This window comes from Chelonus insularis, unplaced genomic scaffold (genome assembly GCF_013357705.1).
Source record: "Chelonus insularis isolate UGA/USDA-ARS -01 unplaced genomic scaffold, ASM1335770v1 contig_399_pilon, whole genome shotgun sequence".
In the NCBI taxonomy this organism is placed as follows: Eukaryota; Metazoa; Arthropoda; class Insecta; order Hymenoptera; family Braconidae; genus Chelonus; species Chelonus insularis.
This window is the reverse complement of record NW_023276554.1, coordinates 849850-865799: the sequence shown is the minus strand read 5'-3', so window position 1 is coordinate 865799 and position 15950 is coordinate 849850. Positions and strand designations below refer to the sequence as shown.

Sequence of the window (15950 nt, the reverse complement as noted above, 5' to 3'; positions counted from 1 at the left end):
AATGTCGATATGATCAAATAATAAATCACCAATTGAACATTAATCAAACATCTTTTTTTTTTTGGTGATTCAGTATATTTTATTCAAATCAAAGTGTGAAATTTTTATCTACTGATCAAATTCAAACATATCAAGGTAAAAGCAAAAAATAAAGTCATTTTATAAAATATATAAAACACTGTATTAAATATAAAATATATCGAATGAGAATTATCGAATGTGAAAATGATACTGTGAAAATTTTTTGTTATTTTTTATCAAAGTAATCATCCAAACGTATTTGTGTTCAAACTTATTCTTCTTATTAATTATTTTTGTGTTCCTTATCCAAACACTTTTATGAATTTATTTACTTTCTGATATACTTAATAATACCACTTATTTAGTAATAGAGTTCTAACTCTTTGTTTTCATTACTCTATTCATATAGTAAATATTTATTGAAAGACATTAATTCCTGTAGAATTAGAGTTATTTTATAACTGAAGTTCTTCATATTATCATCACTACAGCAGTAATGAAAATCAATTTACTCAAATAACTTTTGACATATTCTCTTATCAAGTAAGTATAAAAATGAATTTGAATAACAATAAATGTAAATATTCTTTCAAGAGCTTAAGACTTATAGAAAGGATTAAATTTTCAGAAAAATAAAATCAAAACAACTACCAGTCTTTTGAATTCTTTCGAAGCTAACTCTACGTTAAAGTACATTTGAATAATAATTTATTCACCAGTGTAGGAAGCTTATCGCAAGTTTATGCCATGATGCTTTTATATTAGAATACCTGGATATTGCTGGTAACCTCTTAAAATTAGCAACCATAAGCATACTGATATTGAAGATTTTACTGAGAAACTTGTGGTTGGTTTATCCTGTGGCTAAATGGATCTTGAATTCTTCAACTATTATTTAATGATAAATATTCAGAAAGGAGAGGAAAGAGCAGTTGACAAAAGGAAGGAAATAATTAAGTTATAATATATTTCCCATGAGATAAAAGTAACATTTAGTAATACTATTAATCATTCTTCTGATAAAGCTTACTTGTCAAAACATTTTTATACGTAAAGTAAACATGTATATTTTACTTTAATCTGCCATAACCACACTTTTTAATTTCACGTGTTAATTGTAATTATATGTACTTTGAATGTTATAAAAAAAACCTCCACTTTTTGGAGACAATTCTTATCTATTTGAGACTATTTCCTAGTTATTAATCTTGATGGAGAAAAAAGTCAAAAGAATAATTGTGTAAATTATCTGCGTAATGTTGTAGTGTTTAAATACCCTCACTTCGAAGATAAAACGGACAAAGGAAACGACTTGAGAATTTTTTGGGGTTTCGAAGGGATGGGCATAAGGGTTTTGGTGGACTCGCCAGCATGTCTAGGGTGGAGTAAGAACGAAGAGAGTGAATGGAGCATGCGCTAGGGATTGTCAGGGACGCGATGAGGGTAAGAGCGCGACGAGAAATGGCATAAGCGTAATAGTAAGCATGAGGGAGTGAGAGAAAAAGAGTATAGGGGTTGCGAATCATAGAAGAGTGAGTGGGATAACGATGGGTCGTAGCTCGACTCTTCCGCGGCGGGTCTCGCCCGATGCATTTCAGTGTTCCCTCGTACGCGGTTGAGATCCGTTGTTGCAGCGTGAGTACGTGTGTGTGCTCGAAGGTCCGCGTGATGGGACCTCACTGTCGCGTCAAATTCGGCGAGTTCCCTCGGTAGCCGCTTTGAGATGCAGGCTTTATCGCCGGGGGATTGGTGAAAGGTGTGAAATTGTTAGTCAAGTGTTGGTGACGGTAGGAAGAAGAGAAGGTATATAAAGCGATAATCAAAAGAAAGTAAAATAAGTGCGGCAGAGTGAGGTGGCAAAAAAAAGTGTAGGTGAATTTAATCGACATACTTCATCATGATGTGAAAAAAGTATAAATAATTTATCAGAACTACCTCAATTTTATTAAACCAAGCGAGAAAAAAATAAATAAATAAAAATGTCAAAATACACAGCTAATTGCTCAGAAGGGTTGATGATACCATTATGGTATCCCGTTGATGATCTTTCATTAACTGACATCATAATACGAGGCACAGTCTATTTTCTTTTTCTTATCTATTTATTTATCGGTGTATCGATAATAAGTGATCGTTTTATGGCAGCGATCGAGGTAATAACATCGCAAGAAAAAGAACTTGTAGTGAGACGACAAGGTTGTGAACCGCAAATTATCGTAGTGAGGGTGTGGAATGAAACGGTGGCGAATTTGACCTTGATGGCTCTAGGCAGTAGTGCACCAGAAATTCTTTTGTCGATTATTGAGATATGGGCAAAAGACTTTGAAGCTGGTGATCTAGGACCTGGTACTATTGTTGGTTCTGCGGCCTACAATCTCTTTGTTATAATCGCTCTCTGCGTATTTGTAATACCCAAAGGCGAGCATCGTAAGATTAAGCACCTAAGGGTCTTCTTCGTTACGGCTACATGGAGTATATTCGCCTACGTTTGGCTCTACATAATTCTTTCAGTATCAAGTCCAGGTGTCCTCGAAGTATGGGAGGGCATTCTCACATTTGCATTCTTCCCTGCTACTGTTATCACGGCCTATGTAGCTGATCGGCGTCTTCTTATCTACAAATACTTGCACAAAGGATATCGAATGAATAAACGTGGAGTTATAGTCCAAGGAGAAGGTGGAGATTCAGAGACGGGTGTTGAACTGGAAATAAAAGATCATGATGGACCACACCTGTTTGTAGATCGAGTAGGTGATGATTGCAGTCAAGAGGCTAAAGAATTTGAGCAAACAAGACGAGACTACATAAATACTCTACGGGAATTGAGAAAAAAGCACCCAACTTTGCCTTTGGAGCAGCTGGAGGTGATGGCGCATGAAGAAGTACTGGGTAAAGGACCAAAGAGCCGCGCCTTTTACCGAGTTTTAGCAACAAGAAAAATGGTAGGTGCTGGCAATTTGAGTAGAAAAATTAGCGAACGAGCTCAAAGTGACTTAAGTGAAGTAAAAGCTGAGCTCCAAAGGGCTGAAGCTGAGTGTGTTGATATTGAGCAGATCAATTCTCAAAGGGTCTTCTTTGAACCTGCTCATTATACTGTCATGGAAAATGTTGGAGAGTTTGAAGTCGGTGTCACCAGAGTTGGAGGTGATATTAACAAATCTTGTTCCGTTGATTACTACACTGAAGATGGAACAGCTGAAGCTGGCTCTGATTATGTCAGTGCCAAGGGCACGTTAACATTCGAACCTGGAGAGACTAAAAAGACAATTAAATTATCTGTCATTGATGATGAGCTGTTTGAAGAGGACGAACACTTTTATGTGAGGTAATTTACTCTTTTTCACTATCAGATCATCAAATTAATCACCAGCTTAATGTCGAGATTGTACAATAACGTACTGTCTGTTATATTTCAACGTGGGAAGTATACTAGATTCTTCAAGCATGAATAAGCGTTCTGGTTAGTTTGATTATTCGCGAAAAAGAAGCAAATACACTTGTCTATCAAAGAGCTTTCGCGTGACTTACATTAATTGATTGATTGTTTTGAAGGAGATAGGTAACGACGTTCTATAGGCAATCATTATAACAGATGTTCAATTGTCAGACAGATTTAGGATCAGAACTTACCTTAAGGTATCTTGGGAGTGATTCAACATTCACCTCAAGTTTCAAACAGAAAAGGACATGTGGGTATTAAAGTTTCTATAGTCGAATTAATCTTGATATGTACAGCTTTTCTGATTGATTAAATTCATTCAGTTTTGCTAAATAACATAATAAGATTAATTTATTTCTCTCATGAGCAAAATTAATATTAAAATTAAGTGAGAAGTCATAAATTATTAGCTTCATTGTAAATTTATATAGAAGATTAAGATGATAGAATTAATTATGTTAGTAAAATTGTTTATTTATTTACTTATTAACTTGACAGCTAGATTCGGAGTTTCTTAATTTATGAAGAGTCATTCATTTCCCCTTAGAATAAATAGTTTATCAATAGCCAAGAATATATTTTTTTCAAGAATATTTATATAGTGGCATTGGTTTATAAATATTTCCACTAAAGCTAATGATGACGGGTATATTTTTCATCAAATGAATTATTTCTATAGTAGTTGATCAATTCTCGTTTTTCATTTTCATAAGTTAGAAGAATTATTTTTGAATTATAACTTTACTCACTAAAATTGAATGAAGTAAATAAAAAATTAAATATTTCAATATTTGAGTACAAATTTTGGTAATGGAGTAAAAAAATTTTATCATTGAAAGATTGCTATTCTTCCACCACGAATGTAAAATAAAACAAGTAAAAGTGCTTGAAAACAAGAAAAAAAGCAAGTTCAAATATCTTCTTATATAATATAAGTACCAAAATATAGGTTTAACGAAATTCTGAAAAGTGTGTCTTTATTATTTCAACTTTAATAATATCAGGAATGCTGTTCCAAGTAAATATTTTGATTCAATACATTATCAGCAAAACATCCGAATGTTTCTACAAAAAAAAAACCTGTAAATAGACTTATCAAAACTTCCAATAATTAATCCATGAATAATAAACTTGGCTAATTTATTTATACTTCAAACTCTAAATTCACCAAGAGTATATATTTTCAAGTCAACTGGTTAAATCAGTAAATACGAAACCATATAAACTAGTTTAATTCAATATCAATTTTCATCGAATTTTCTTACGTAAATCTAGCCGATTAAAGAAATGATGGATACAAATACTTTAATCTGGAACAATCCTATGTTTAATTTCACGGTTATTCATCATCTCCAAGTTTTCAAACAGCTTATCAAAGTTTCCGATAATTATGTAGAATCTTTGAACGGAAATAAGCTTCAGAAATGGTCAGATTAGACAACTAACATTCAAAATAGGAGCAACTTGTCTGCTTGAGCTTTACATATATAAGCTTCTAGTGTATATGTATTACTGGCAATTCACAACATGCTCGAGTGACTTGAACAAACTTCCAGTAAGACTACATAGGAATCATTAATTAACAGAATATCCGATTCAAATAACATGATCACTAATTCTAGTTTAGCTTCTCTAACCATTTACGACTATTTAAACCATTACTAAATCTCCTATAGTATCAGGCTAAAGTTATTTTCATATTAAAAGTTCTAATTTATTTTTAGATAGCATCTTAACTGACACACTTTTCATAATACTTTTCGTATCGACAACCACCAAGTAATTACCAAGTAACATAGAAATCGACCCAATGGAAATAACGAAGTACACGTGCTAGAGTAAATTAACTTGCTAAATGCGAAATTCAATCGTCAAGAGAGCGGGTGTACTTCGTTCATCGTGCTGATCATAAATGACCTTCATCTGTCTGTTACTGCACTCATGTGGAGTGAAATGACACTTCTGTACCAGTAGTTACCATCAGAAAAATTCATCAGGTCCGAAGAAAATAAAAAAATCCTCCTCTCCTGTACTGTATTTCATCAACGATTTTCACATTTAATTTCCTCTGTTTCTAGGTTTCAAGTTTTATCTTGTAATGATTTTTTAAAGTTAATTAACTGTCACTTTTGAAGCATGATTATTTAAAAACTCAACCATGCCAATGATAAACGGTTGTTAAATCTATCAATCATTTGATATCTACTGCAATATCATCAACTCATTTTGAACTTTTTATCTTTGAAAAAAAATTGTCTGATGATATGTCCAGTTTTTAGAAGATATTATTTGAGTTAGAAGTAACTTATATTTACTATGGTGAAATAAAATGTAAGTATATGAACCAAGGATAAATGAAGCTCAAGGGTAAAATGAATTTCGTTGATTATTTTTATACAATTATTACTTGTAATATGAAAATAATGCTAATGACTTTCAACATGATGATAATGAAAGGGATAATTTATAACACCTTTTCCTTTCTAGAATAAAAACAAAAAAGTAATTTTCTCATGTTTTTAAGCTAGGGTTTTACTATATAAGCTCTCTGGAACTTTATTTATTGAGTATATCCATTGGAGCTAAATTTTCTAGATGATTTTTTGCATTTTATTGAATGTGCAAATTTTGTTGATCACTAAGCAATCTCTTCTCAATCTAACTACACTCAAGAATGGTTTTAAAATTTTTATGACAGGCTTTTGTATGGAAATAAAATTTCCTAAATATTTCTTTGTTCCCAATACTTTCGGAGTTTCATTTACTTTTGGATTTTTGAATAAAAAAACGGGTAATAAATAGCGAAACAAGTTTGTGACTGTCACATAAATATTCAAAACTTAAAAACGAACATCTATATTCTTCTAAATTAATCATAAATTCAATGCAAAGTTTATCCAACATCAGAATGAAAGTCATTTCCGTTCAAAATGATAACTTGACATTCATGAATTTATTTGCATCCAAGATGAATGAGTTTTTCTCTAAATTACCTAGATCATATTTAGACACATATCATCAAAGCGTGACATTAAAATCAAATTCAACATAATTCACCACCTCGTTTTATTCATATAATATCAGGCCTATATGTACATATTTACTACTCAAATATTTGTGTATTTGTTTCAGACTAAGCAACGTCACCCAGCCAGCTATGTTGGTATCTCCCAGTCTTGCTACGGTGATGATTTTAGATGATGACCACAGTGGTATCTTCGGTTTCCCAGAGCGAGATGTTGAATTGGTCGAAAGTGTTGGTCAATATCCTTTGAGGGTTGTACGATATAGTGGAGCTAGAGGACGAGTAATTCTACCTTACAAAACTGTTGAAGGTACTGCAAAACCTTCCAAGCAGTACATGCACACTGAAGGGTCACTAACATTCGAGGACAATCAGACCGAGTGAGTTTACTTCAACATTTTCTTCTCTATGAAACTAGAATAAAATTTAGGGAAAAAGTCAATCAATAAAACCTTGAGAGGTCAGAGACATGGACCATAAAATAATTTTATTGGTTTTCGATATCATTGGTACATTCATAACCAATATTTCTGAATTCCCAATCATAAAGAACAGTTCTCTGCTATTAAGAAAATGATGAGAATTATGATTTCCAATATCGAGAACGACTATTTTATAATCATTAGTTAATAATAATTATACTAAAATAGCTATTACAATAGTGTAGCTAGAGGTCATTTCTAAGAAGAGCTAATGGCTATTTATATTTGCATTTATTTTCGAACGACGAAGAAACTTAAAAATAATTGAGTCAATCAAACAGAAAAATTCTAAGTCATTAGCGTGACTAAGTCAACAAGAACTTTTTTCTCACTAAGCTTTCAGTAGAAAAGATACAGCTCCAACATAATGAGTCTACTTCAAGTATTATTATATTTATCATCAACCAAGTTTACTTTTTTTTTTAATGACTAATAACATACAGTTATTTCCTAAACCTTTTTTTTATTCAAGCTGATCCACTTGCATGAATAGTTAATGTAATTATAAATTGAGGAGAATCGATATAGAAGTTACTTTTAGTTAAAAGAATTACTTAAGTAAATCGAATAAAAAGTAGTATGAAGTTAAAAATTCGTTCTTTAGGTCAACTTTGAGATAGAAAATTTGATAGTATTTAATAAATTATCGTTTGATAAATAAATATGATTTTTCTTACATGCAGAAAATTTTATTACAGCAGAATTCATTTTCACGTATATGATAATACTATTTTCAACCATTTTTTTTTATTAATGTTGTTTTACAAACTTAGAGAATTAGCTAAAAAGACAGTTAAAAGGATACATAATTTTGCATATTTTAAGTCATAATGTATTTTCCTCTGACGGTTTATTCACTTAGTTATGAATGCAATTTCCCAACACTTTTTTAATCTTTCGGTACATACTTTTCCAAAATAAATAATATATTTTATTTGACGTTTTTCCTACTTAGTGGAAGAGTTTCAAGTGAAATATATACTTAGAGTCTTTTTTATTGAGATAGTAAAAATTTGATTATTTTTTACATCTCAAGTCTCTACTGACATTAAATAGAAGTAGAAATTTATGAATTTGAGTTGCAATATTAAACGAGTTTTTGTCTAAAAAAATACCAGAACAATTTCCACATTTTTATGTGTAATAGTTGTAGAGAAATGTATACCGGAAACTTGGATATTGATTTTAGGAATGAAATCGCAGAGCTAACTTTAAATGGCTGTAAAACGTGAAAAAAATGTTGGAAGAAAATGTGTTACCACACAAATGTTGGTATCAAAATGTGCGGAAACAAGTATGCCTCTGAACACATGTTTTTAGCAGTTTTTTAAATTCATATTACCTGAGAATAAAATTTAAAAATCATGTTGACATGTGTTATTGAATTATTACAACTCATTGATTTATAGCTTTTTAAATAATTGAGTATAAAAATGATTTAATTAATTTTTACTTTTCAAGAGTTATTAATAACGAAGCTACATAATATTTTTTTCAATACTCCAGAAAAATAAAAATAAATAATGAAAAAATTTTTATTCTTTAATATAATGTGGCAGGTTACAATGTATTTGTCAATCATGAAAGACTAATGATCTTTATTGATGTGTACAAGCTCGTAGAGAGAGTACTTTAATCAAAGCTTGAAGTTTCCAACTTGATTTTTCACTGAGATATTGACTTTAGAAGTCGTAGAATAAAATCATAATTCTTCTTAGTGGCAGTTGAGTTTCACACTGTTTCAAAAAATACATACGAGAGTTTTAAAGAACTAGAAAAATAGCGAATATTTCAATAACTCACATAGCTTGTTAATATCAAAAAAAAATCAAGATAAAAAGATTTTTCAAAATAAAAATGTCATAAATACTACATTTCAAGCATTCTTGAATTTATAGGAATTTCACGTCTGATAAAGAAGAATTGTCTGAAGAACGGCTCGTGAAAAAAGAGAATAAGATCAAAGGAGTTGACTGAATTTTTTTTTTCTATTACAAGTTAAAATGAAAAATATTACATACAGTCGTCAAGAAAGTTGTCGAGAACACAAGTGGGCGAGACATTTAATCGTTTTATCGTTTTTCAATTTTATATCGACCTGGTGGCGTCACACCCAAATCGAAAGGGTATCACTGAACAATTTTTCTTCGTGATTGTTATTGTTCAATTTCAGTAAAACGATCGTGAGTTGTCGATAGCATTCCTATATATAAACGACAGATAACACGAGTTAGGAAAAGGGGGAATGAGGGGCGAATGATGGACCAAAAAATGAAGGACAGGAAAAAAAGAGTACATACAAAAATGCTTTTGGCCAACATTGAGATTGAGAAAATAAAGAAAAAATAGTACTTAGAAAAACACACGAGCTGTAAGTGGGCCAATGGGGAGGTAAAAGAAGGGTAGGAAGCCCCAAGGGTGCAGCTGCGTTAGTCTCCCTCTCTACTCTTTATCATTCTTCGTCTGTTCTAACAGCGGCCTGACTTTTAGGGCATTAAACGCCTTTCTATTGCTACTCTTCGTCAACTTTTCAACAATTTACCCTTCTTTCTCAAAATGATATCATTTTGAATTTATTCAACTTTACTCCAAATATTCCTATTACAAATACCATGCTGAAATTAGTCTATTTAGTTGATTTCACCACCTGGAATGTGTGAAGTTGCTGAACAATATGAATAATTAGTCAATGTGTTGACTATTGGAATATTTATACTGGTCAACAAGTTTTTGTTCCTAAATGAGGTGAAACTAAACTGTATTAATACAATATAATGTTTAGAGAATCAAAATTGATTGGACTTAACCTTCCTATATGTTATTATGAGAAGCTATCTTTCATTCATTAATATTTGAAAATATTGAAATCGAATACAACTCAATTAATTGTCATCTATCATTGGAGGATTCTATAATTTTTATTTTAGAATAAAAATTGAATTAAAAGACAGTAACTGTGATGATAAATAATTTTTAACTTGGCAAAAAAAAGACTTTGTTGAGCAGTAAAGTTCAAATGGATAACGTCCGTTAATTAAAAAATAAAAGTTAACAGCACTGGATCCTAGTCATATGTAATTTAGTTTAAATTATCTATCATTTTTCTTCCTTTATTTACTTTAGTATTTTTTCAATTTTTAATCAAGGAAAAAATATAATTGAATTTTCTTATTTATATATGTAATTAAATGCACATTTAGTTTCTATAGTAACTGAAAATGTGCTTTAATATTTATTTGGCAATTATAAACATTTTGTAATTGATGTCTACATGAAATATCCTGTTGGAAATAAATTACTTCTCTTTCACTTTATAAATGAAAAATCAGTTCATAAATTATAGATACTATTATATCATTACATTATTCATTTGCAATGCAATTAAGTGTTTCAATAAATTTAGTACTTGTTAAAATATTGAGATAACAATTTATTTGAAAATAAAAAATTTTTTTTCTATTTAAACCAAACTTTAATTCTCACCAAATAAAAAAGATTTAGTTTTAAAAATCAGAGCAATCAATTACATTTTTCTCGATAAAACAAATTGTCTCTTCAAATAAAAAAGTGATTATTCAATCATATCCAGCGTTTAAAAAAATTCAACGAAAAATATTAAGAATAGAAAAACCTGGATCTTCTGATGCTTTATTTCGAAAGTGTGAATACAAACCTATCACTTGAAAAGTGATTAAGGGTATGGAAAAAATTCCAACGAATCCGTTGAAACGTGCGACATCCCAGAGTGATATTTAATCTCTACTGAATTTGGCACCAGGGGATATATCTGATTGCGAATGTAATCGCTTGAATCAGAGAGAGATGAAAGTTTAATGGTAGGAGAATATGCACATATAGGGAGGATGTGAATCGATGAAGCGCGTAGCCGCGGGCACATAGTGTCAAGGTACCTATAGCCAACGAAATGAGCATTGTCGAAATTCTAGTCAAGTCCTATAGCTAAATAGCAGCTGAAATAAGATCCAATTGGTTGATAAGCACCATCAACCTTCTCATGATTCTCTATTTAAAGTTTCCACTGGCTTTGTATCCTTATTTTCATGCTCTTTGTAGACAATCTTATCATTAGATACGATTTCCAGACCCAAACTACTGGGTACCAGAGTCATGTTAAAAGGAATACTGGAGATAAAAAAGTTTATTACTTTGTGAAGCCTCACTTTTTTTTATGTCCCATCATTTTTCTAAGTTGGGTAAAACTTACGTTATAAGTTTTGGGTTTAATTACATCTTGTTACAAATTTTATTCCTGACTTTTGAGTTGAGTTCAATTACTTTTAGTTCAATTTATGAAAGCGATAAGATCTTTCCCAGAAAGTTGGACTTTCATTCCAATAGAATGAAGAAGAAGTCTACTCCAAATTCACATCTTCGTCTTTCATCCTGTATTTCTTCATTGCTATTTCCATCATGATTTCCTTCCTCAAGAGATTATTCTAGAGGCTACCTTCGGTCATAAGACCACTAAAGTCTCTCGAGATTCATTTGAAAGGCGAATTTAGCTCTCTTTCAGTGACAAAATTAGAAATCTTCGTTTGCCAATGCATTGTAAAAGAATTCCACAAAAAAATATTTGATGTTTTACAATTCAATTAAATTTCAAACTAAAATGTCCATTGATTTTATTCTGATCTATCACCATAAATCAAATTGTGTTAAAGCATAAATTTATCCAGTCACAAATATACCTTTGTATTTATGTGCATAACAATAGGCCACATGGACAAAGAAATTCTGATAGAAAAAATATTTTTATAGTCCATCAATTGTGCTTGATTCAATGATTATGTATTGTTTTTCTTTAATGGAATTTTTTAGTGAATATTTATTTCATAAATCAATTTTTTTTTCATTAAAATATCTAGACAAGTTATTAATCTCATTTTATCAATTCCTTCAAATAAAAGTATCACAAAAAAAAGTTTACTATTTTATGAACATTAATTATTTGAGTATCATCTTGGCTTTGAAATATAGGAATAAAGATGATAAAATCATAAAATAAATATATTCAACCGCATAATTAAATTGAAAACTAGAGAACACTGTCATTCTTGTTCTGATCAGACTTTTATATCTCCTGTATTCTTTCATAAAGAAAAATTTTATTGGAAAGATGCCGAGTCTTGGTGGCTCCAACTTTATATTTGGGCTGTAACTGCTACTGCTACAGTATTCATGATAGGAACTTCCGGATGGCATTTAGGCCAAAGTTTCCAGTTAGGATGAATCTCTTTAGCAATCATGAAAGGTAACATAGAGAGGTATATGATAAGGAGAATAGAGAAAGCACAGCCATAAACTCTCTATAGACCGATGAAATCTCATTTCAATTGAACTTCCATCTTCGAATTCTACACCTTCTGACTTGTAGAGGATCGTTTGATAACTAGTTTTGTCGACAGTTCAACAAGGCTGTGTTTGTCGAGTTCCGACTCTCAGAATGTAATCCAAGATGCCACACAATTGGAAATTGAATCGCCAGTTTGTGTCACGTCCTAACTTAACTTTCATTTTCAACTGGCGAAAGTTTAAAGGACTTTTTTGCTCTGAGGATAAAAGAATGAATGAGTTATACATAATTAGCCATTTTTTTAACTATTAAAAATTTTTTTTTTATTAACTTGGCATTATATAGTGCTCTAGAATAACGTACTTGGATATTTAAGTTAATAAAATCATTTTGAGATATGCTAAAGTTACAATTATTCTTTCTCTTACCTTTTGAAACTTTTTCATAAGTGTGAAAAATATTGCCTTCAAAAGAATGTGAAATGAAACAGATTCCACAGTTTTCAAACTCAATAAAAAAAATTTCACTTTTAAAATTCAGCTTAATTTAGTTTAAAATTTTAATCGAGCTCCAGGAAGTTATATTTCTATTTTTATGAATATTTAATGATTGCTGGAATGTTAATTAAAAATTGTTCACTTGATTTTACTTTTATATGTCTCCAAAGTTATGATAAATTTAAATATAATAAATAAGACGAAAAGTTGTCAGTAATATAACAAATTATTTTATTAAAATATTTAAGAAGTTGCTTCTCCCAAGGGTGTATTTATGATTGAACTTTTCCTGCTTTGTGAACTTTTGTTTTACTTAAAGCATTTTTGTTTTAATTTTGTCAAACTTTTATCGGTTCTCACTTTCGTGTGTTTTATACTGATGAAGATATTCCTCAGGGGAAAATCAAAACTGAATCAAATATTTTTTGACAATTTGATAACAAAAAACAATTTATAATATCCTTAACATTATCAGATCACTTTTGAAAATTGAACTCATGTTTGACTACAAAATTTATCCCCTTTAAAAGCTCATCTTGTCCATTACCAAAGTATGAAAAAAAACTTTCCAACATAGAAAGCCCATATAATTACATTGCTGTTCAAAAGAAAAGTTTTTGATGTTTCATAAACTAAGGAATTTTCCAGAATAAATTTAGGACAAAAGAGAAAATGGAGAAGAAGACTAAAGATGTCGAAGTTAGTCAATAAATTGTAGTTGACTAGAGAACGTAGCCTATAGCCAATACCTGGTGGTAGATGTCAGGGAAAATTACCACATTGGGGAATTTTAAGCTATAACTCTACACCTCTTGTCATAAACCATCCACCTACATTCTCTCTCAATTTTTATTTGATTTAAACATCAGATAATACAGAAAAAACTCGCAATAATATTTTTAAATACCCCACAATATAAAAAAAAAAATACCAAGATATCAAGCACATACTTTAGTAGAAAACTTTTAAAGTAGATTTATGTTGTAATCTTTATATAACGAAATTATTTGAAACTAAGAATTAAAGAAGAAATCGATAACGACCACATTTTCTTTCTTTTTATCTAACTCAAAGGTCTTTGGATTAACTGAGTTCTTTTGCACACAATTTTCTGTGGAGAATAATAATTGTTTTAATCAGATTTACTCGCGAGACGTAAAGTACACGAACATCGACATGATTAAATCTTTTCGTGACACTTTTACACGCAAAGGGGTGAAAATGAAAGTAAAAGACAAAAGTGTGGGGAGAAAAAAGAAAACAGTAGATAAAATAATGATCAAATGCACATTCTCTCAATCAGCAACTGCTTTTCATTCTATTTATTTTCATTATTTCCACCTTATTAATCACTTCCTATTTTCTCAAGCACACAATTAAACACTCTTATCATCATTATTCCCCAAGAAGCAAAAAAGAATATCAATCATAGAAGTATACATTTTGATAAAATTACTTTTATGAATAACAATAAAAATAAAAACAAATATCAAACAAACACATTATCTAAATACAGTCTTTTCATAGCAGCTATTGTTATTATTATCACAATTATTTTGCTACTATTATGATGATGATTATTATTATTATTATTAATATGAGGGTGAATTTTATTTTATGACTATTCAAGATACTGCCATAATAATATTGATTTTTTCACGATTCACCTCACTTTACACTCTTCTCAATCTTTTTCTCATGTAGAACTTGTCTTTCTAAGAGAAGATACTCGCTCACGTCAAACCAATATCGACAATATGTTATATTGCCTTTCCGTTTCGCTACTGCCCTTTCACCTTTTTCTTTTTTTCCACGTACACTATCTGCTATCCCATGCTCGCTTTTACGTTCGTTCTACTCTTGACTCAGCATGAATTGGTTCAAGTAACTCACTTCTCAATACCGTATTTCAATTCAACTGGTCTCTACTTTATTAGAATGCATTGAATTTTTTAGCAGTTTCTCAATATCATTCTTGTAATAGCTTTAATATTGCGCTAAAGTGTCCATTAGTTGAATTCGTCTGGTAATTTCATCTCCTAAGTATTCATTTTATTCTGCACGTTCTTTTTTATTTTCATGAGATTTCAATATTTATCGATTTAAAGTTTCAGGCAGTTGAATAGTAGAAAATGTACAGTGTTATTTTATTCACAAAGTGGCTTAATAGTTTGGAAAATATTCTAAAATATTTTTAGATCATTGATGAAGATTTAACTAACTTGTAGCTTGGATGTATTTATTTAGAAAAGATTGTAAAACAGTTATTCTCTGGTCTGTTGGAATAACAATCAAGTTTGTTTTTTTAGAATGTTAAATTTGCATTTGGATTTATTATTTACAGGAAATTGTGTTTAGCAGAAATAACATGACATTTTAAAAGAGTTTAAATAAGACATCAAAATTTTTATCTTGATTTTTTTTTCGCTGTCATAATAATTCTGTGAGAATTTTATAACATTAAAAAAAACACATCATTCTCTGATTTTCTCTAAAAAAAAACAGTTGTTAATAAACGGTCAGTAATAATTCACCTTAAATCGTAACAAAGCCACATTTTTGCTCTGATTTTATAGACGTCATTTAAACTTAACGACACATATTCCTTTTATTCTAGTTATAATAACCATCCTGAACCTCTGGTTTTTTTAACTTTAAAATTGTCAGAAGAAATTCTCATTGCAACAGTTGAAAAGTTCACTTCTTATTTGCAGCAGAAAAACAATTTTTTCGTCTTAACAAATTACTTTGAAAAAGCATGTGAGCTGTTCACGTACAGTGAAGAAAAGTAACGAGCTCAATTGCCTTTACAAATGAGGAACATTCCAACATATAACCGAGTGCTATAGTTAGAGTTTCAATTCTTGTATTTTTGTGGTAACATGCGAGCGTGAAGAACTTGCAAGTGATTCAAAGTTGAATGCTATCTAGATCCACCTAAATATTGTAGTACGAGCAACTGCTAAAATATCGAATGCAATAAAAGCGATAAGAGAAAATGACTCACTGCACAGTTTGACCATAATGTTTTAATTTATTTGCAATAATTGCTAGGTAAACTCAATTTTAAATTCACAAAAATCAATAAGAAATAAAATATAACCATATTGAACTATAATTAAAATATATGTGCTGGAGATATAATTGTTTTATTTTTTATCCTTTTGATAAT

General features: G+C 30.3%; 1 protein-coding gene across 1 annotated transcript in view; it reads left to right on the top strand.

Moving 5' to 3' along the window:
• The first annotated feature begins 1609 nt into the window (after window positions 1-1609).
• Calx (sodium/calcium exchanger 3) overlaps window positions 1610-15950 on the top strand; it is a 43770-nt gene continuing 29429 nt past the window's right edge. Inside the window, exons 1-2 of the mRNA XM_035085442.1 lie at window positions 1610-3346; window positions 6593-6865. Of these exons, the coding sequence (XP_034941333.1) occupies window positions 2001-3346; window positions 6593-6865 (1619 nt within the window). The 5' untranslated portion in view covers window positions 1610-2000. The remainder of the gene's footprint in view (window positions 3347-6592; window positions 6866-15950) is intronic.